Here is a 5,348-nt window from a genome sequence, read left to right as displayed (position 1 = left end):
CTGAACCGGGCAGCAGAGAAGGAACAGGGCTTGGCACCTTCCTTTTGATTTGTGGCTTTCCCTGCAGCGCTTGTTTTACTTCGTGTTTAAGACTGGCTTTGCTTCCCACCGTGGTAGGTTTTTTGGCTTGGGGTTTTTTATGCTGTTGTGCAATGGTGTGTTTTAGCAACGAATAGCACCTGCAACAGATTTGGGCAGACTTAGTGGAGGAGAATTAAGTCGACTTATGTGGGGTAAATATTCTTGAAGATAATGTGTTGCCTTCGTCTAATCCCTCTCCCCAGAAGGCAATCTGTGCGTGGTATCACACAGGGCTTGCTTTGCCATCCAGCTCGTGCAGAGGAGCTGGAGCTGAAGCCTCCTTCGGTCACCGTGTGCACGTGGCTGAGGGGCTGCCAAAACCTGGGGTATTGTTTCGAGCTGGATGCAAGGCCTCCCTTTTTGGGAAGATTTCTAAGAATAGATGGCTATATGTGCTGTTAGGATCGAAGCATCTCGGAGATGAGCTCGCTGTGGATTTAGCAGTGGTGGCAGAGGACATTGTTTCTTCAAGCAACCCGTGCGCTTCTGGCAGCGGTTGCGTGCTCCCCCAGCCAGCGAGCTGCTGAGGAAGGTGGAAGGGAAGGTGCCTCTGACCGCCAGGTTAACGTGGGGCAAGGGGAAATGGGCAGACAGCTCTGCTGCTGCCCTGACATCAGGGGACACAGCCCCGGGCAGAGCAGCAGCCTCGCAGGTAAGCATCCCGAGCTGAAACAACCAAATTTTGGTTTGTCAGAGCTTTAACAGTGTTCCTTCTCTCTAAGTGACGTAAGTTAACACAAGGGAGAACCCACATTGTCGTGCTCTGCCAGCAGGCACCTACTGCAGGTATTGCTTTGCTGTGGAGGTGGGATGGACTTGGCATCTCTCGAGACTGGCTTAGGTGGTGATTAACTCCACCACGTGGGCGCTCGAACCGAAATGCCGTAGTGCCCTTCACACAAGAGGCTGCAGGGACTTGCTGGTGCTTGGAGAAGATGCATTTAAGAGGCAGGGAGGAGCATCAGCCAAGAGCCCTTTGGCTGTTGACAGGGTTTATTTTTGAGGTGGTGTCAGTAGGATCTGGAAACAGCACTTTTGAGTGTGGGCTGGGCAGCATCTCTTAAGCCTTTGGGATAGTCTAGACCCACTTCTGCGCAAAGCTGCTCTGCTAAACCCAAACAAAACCCAGAAGAGACTGGCATGCAGTACTTGGCACAGGAGAGGATATAGTGGCCCTTGATGCTGGGGTGTACTTGATGCTGTGCTGCCTGTTCATCATGGTACAAATGTTTGTCTGGACAAGTGTGTTCCTTCAGTGCTGGAGGAGAGTGCTTGCATGAATACCAAGGGGATGCTAGCAGTGGTCAGTGGGAAATCCCTCTGAACCTGTTGGTTTTCAAGCAAGATGCAATCAGTAGGTTTCAGAGTTATCAGTGAGGTATTCTGCTGGTACCTGTGGGCTTTCACTCCCTGCAGGCCAAGGCAGACATCAGTACTCCCTAGGTTTGAGCTGCAGTTAGGTCTGATGCTCACACATCGTCTCAGGTGAAGCCGCAGGTCTGTGCAACACCCACAGTGCCCGGGAAGCCGGGCTGCCTTGCTCCGGCAGCCGCTGGACGCACGCAGAGTGTGCGCCAGGAGAGAGGAAGGGGAGCGGAGCTGTGGTATCACCAGCCCTCATAAAGGGAAGATGTGATGAGCTGCTAGACCCAAGCAGCGTAATATGTCGTCCCGTTAGGCGTACGCGGCTGCGGTACCTCCTTTGCGAGCAGAAATGCTCTTCCTCGGACTGCTGGTGCAGGACAGGCCTCCATCGTGGAGCCACGTGTCGACATGCTGATGTGTGCAAGCGGTGAATAAAATTGCTCTCGGCTAACGTGTTCTTCTTTTTTTTCTTTTGCAGGAACGCCAAGGCCGTGTCAAGTAAAAGGCCATTCCTCCCACAGAGACTGCAGCAGAGATTGCATCCCAGCTATCTTTCAGAGAAAGAAAGAAAGAGCAAAAATATCCCTGAGAGAATTAGGACTTTTTTTTTCTTAATTTCATTGACTTCAAAAAGACTCTTACAAACTTGCAGTTTAAAAAAGAAAAGTATTGGAATTTCACAAGACATAGGACTTAAAAAAACAAAAACAACAAAAAAAAAAAATCCCTTCTAGGTAGACTATAGGTAAAAACTGTCCCCTTTCTTTTGGCTTTGGTTGTGATTTCAGAGCATACGCTTTGTTTTTTGTCTTTTTACTATATTTTTTCGGATTTTAAAGTCCGTAAGTGGCATATGCCTTTTTTTCTCTAATTTTTAAACCCCGCTGCTTCCCTTTCTCCCCCCCCTCGCGCCTCCTTCCCCTGGTTTTGACATTTGCACTTGGAACACCGAGTTGTAACATCCACCATGGAAGGTGGAGTAACTTTTTTTTTTTTCTCCCCCCTCCTGACCTGGAAGAGGAGGAATTCTAAGAGGAAGTTGAGGTTTTGGCCTAAGAAGAATTGAACAGAAATTGTCCACGAGGTTGTGTCTTAAAGGTGGTTCATTTTTCTCTGACCCTTTGTTACTCAAAAGTCAAGTACTAGGAGTCCTAAGAAATGTTCTGTTCTTGTGCATTATACAGATTTACAGATTAAGTCCAGATTAATTTGATTTTGAAAGCTGAGAACAGTGATAAAAACTTGTTTTGTTTACAGGAAAATGAATTTTGGACAAAAAAAAAAATATTGTAAAAATGTGTAGTGAATATGTTTCTTCAGTTTCTTGTTAAGCCAATGAGGAATGGGCATTGCCTTTCTTTTCACCATTAATCACTTCTCAATAATAAACGTGAGATCCTGTTGAGCATCACTGTTGTCTGCCGCTCCCTTTTCAGCGCTGCCCGCTCCACGGCGTAGCAAGAACCTGCCCCTCCTTGTTTCTCCTCCATGCAGCAACCCCGGGCTTCGCTGCTGTGTTTAATACCTTAAAATGATGAGTGAGGTGTGGTTTCTCCGTGGGCTTGAAGCAGGGTGCTGTGACCTCTCTCCGGGCATCCCGAGCGTGGTCCTGGCGCAGTCCCGGTGTTTCTTCCCAGCATGTTGGGACCATTTTTGCTCCTGGATGTGGGAAGAGCCCCCGCCTGCCCCCAGCCAGCCTTTCCCAGGGTGAGAGGGGCAGCACCCGGCTGGCCTCACTGTTCAGGACTCATTCCTATTGCACAGGTAAATTGGGGATTATCCAGCTCCTTCCAGGTGTGCGAAATGCAGACACCCACTTGCATCCCAGATGATCTCCTCTGGGAAAACTGCTCCAGGTCAAGAAATGAAAAATCCAGGTTTTCTTGTTTTGGCAGTTCAGAGGGAATGAAAGAGCCCCAAACGAATCTCCTGAGCCAGTAACAGTGCTTTAATTGTCAATACTTAATGGGTCATCATCAAGGAAAATTGTGCTATATTGAAAATATCTCAATTATTAAATCGCAGTCGGGGAAACGCCTGGAACCGAGCCAGCTGCTGACTCTGCTCTTCTCACCTTGGGCAGAAAATGAGCCTGGTGAGCCTCGCCTTCCCATCGTGCAGGACGGCAAGGACTCGCGTGCGCTCACCAAAAAGTCTGCTGATTTTTTGGGGGGTTTGCTTTGGACTAGTTCTTGCTTCTGAAAAGCAAACAAAAGCCAGCTCCAAACAGTCCGGTTGGTGTTGGGTGAGGACCTGGGCTGCTTCCTGGGGAGGTGGGTGTTTCTGCAGGTGTCGGAAGCAGTCGTGTGGCTGTTCATGTTTTGTTGGGATATTTTACTTGTTTCTCTGGAAGAATTTCTGTCGTCTTCATTCTTTGATGGCTTTGGCCTCTGTCTGCCTCTGAGCTGGCTGAAAGCACAAATTCCTTGCTGGTGTCCCCGTGCATTTTCAGAGCAAAACCTGCGTTGTTTGCAAAGCCAGAGGAAATAAGGGCAGAAAGCTTGACTTTATTAAAGGCCCAAATTAAACAATTTGTCTTTTGAGAGAATCTTAATTGTGAGTTTAAAAATAAAAAAGCCAGAGGGTTTTCATGCCATGCCTGGTGGGTGTTTGCATGCTGAGTTTCTCTGCTTGTTCCCCCTTATGAGTCATCAAGCAACGACCTGAGAGAGATGGGAGAGGAACAGGAAGATGCGATTTGAAAACCACAAGACCAGATGCAGGTGTAGTACCTGCAATTATTTTTACGTAAGAAAAAAAACTGTATTTGCAGGTTGTATCCGTGCCCTCTAACCTGGGATGGCCCCATGCTGGTGTCTCATGCTGCTGTTTAATTTTCCCCTCGTGTTTAGCTGCAGGAGAACTAAAAACATTCATTTTTCTTTTTTTTTTTTTTTTCCCTCCCCTCTTTTAAGGCAAAGCAGGTGAATTCCTGGGAGGTCGCACTCCTGGTGTCTGTGTTCCTGTAGGATTTATTCTGCAGCGCCTTCAACCCAGGGAAACGAGCTGCCCCCGGGGCAGGAGTCCAGCGTGCCCAGGGACCTGGAACAGCCCCGTTTCACCCCAAACTGGAGAGGGGAAAGAAAAATAGGTAGTTTTGTACCATCACTGGCTGGTTGTACTCCTCCTTTGCTGTTTGGGAGACCTGGTGAGCTTCCAGAGGGGAATGGAAAGGCTTACACCAAAACAGGGCCTGATGTTAAATATTAGGAGGGTTTTTTTTAAAGGAAGAGGCCAAGTGAACAACCTGGAGAGCAGAAATAGTCCGGGGAAAGAATGGGTAGCTTGGATGTGGGGGAAAAAAAAAGTGGATATTTGATGTGTGACTTGGAGGTAGCTGCTTCTGCTGACCCCCCCCGAGGATGCTCGGAAGGCAGAACTAGGAGAGAACAGTTTCAGTCTGGACCTGGTCTTGTTTTGGTCTAAACTGGGACAACAATGGGAACTTTCTAGTGCAGCTGAGGAGGCTTCGCTTTCAGCCAGCATGTCTGTGCATGGCAGACTTCAGGGTACGGGCAAAGAAAACCCCAACCCTTCTGTAATTATAACTGAATGGCGTCTCCCTGTGAGCATGGTAAGAACAAAAAGGTATTTATTGCTATTTCTTGGTGGGGAAGGGGCGGGGGGGAATATTTGCAGAGTTCCTTGGGCTGTGTGGGGAAAGGGAAAACCCTCTGGTTTTACCTGTTGATGCGCTGCTCTCCCCGGCTCAGCTGGGGGTGAATCCCCCCTGCCCAAATGCCCTCACTAGCAGGGGGAAGGGGCTGGGGTGCTTTGGGGCGAGGTGGCTGGGAAGCAGAGGACGGCCGGGAGCCAGGGGCTGAAAGAAAAGCCCCTTCGCTGCCCCCGTTTCTGAAGTCGTATAAACCTGAACTTGGCCTTTGCACCACCGTGGAGAGGCT

At 49.0% G+C, this 5,348-nt stretch overlaps 1 protein-coding gene across 1 annotated transcript in view; it reads left to right on the top strand.

Annotated features, from left to right (window-relative positions):
- The window catches only part of YTHDF2 (YTH domain family, member 2), a 20,337-nt gene extending 18,288 nt beyond the window's left edge, over positions 1-2,049 (top strand). The window contains exon 3 of the mRNA XM_010293355.1: positions 1,925-2,049. Coding sequence (XP_010291657.1) covers positions 1,925-1,948 — 24 coding nt within the window. The 3' untranslated portion in view covers positions 1,949-2,049. The remainder of the gene's footprint in view (positions 1-1,924) is intronic.
- Positions 2,050-5,348: the final 3,299 nt, after the last annotated feature.

This window comes from Phaethon lepturus, unplaced genomic scaffold (genome assembly GCF_000687285.1).
Source record: "Phaethon lepturus isolate BGI_N335 unplaced genomic scaffold, ASM68728v1 scaffold1538, whole genome shotgun sequence".
NCBI classification, from domain to species: domain Eukaryota; kingdom Metazoa; phylum Chordata; class Aves; order Phaethontiformes; family Phaethontidae; genus Phaethon; species Phaethon lepturus.
The sequence above is the reverse complement of the archived record's forward strand: the minus strand, read 5'-3'. Positions and strand labels throughout refer to the sequence as shown.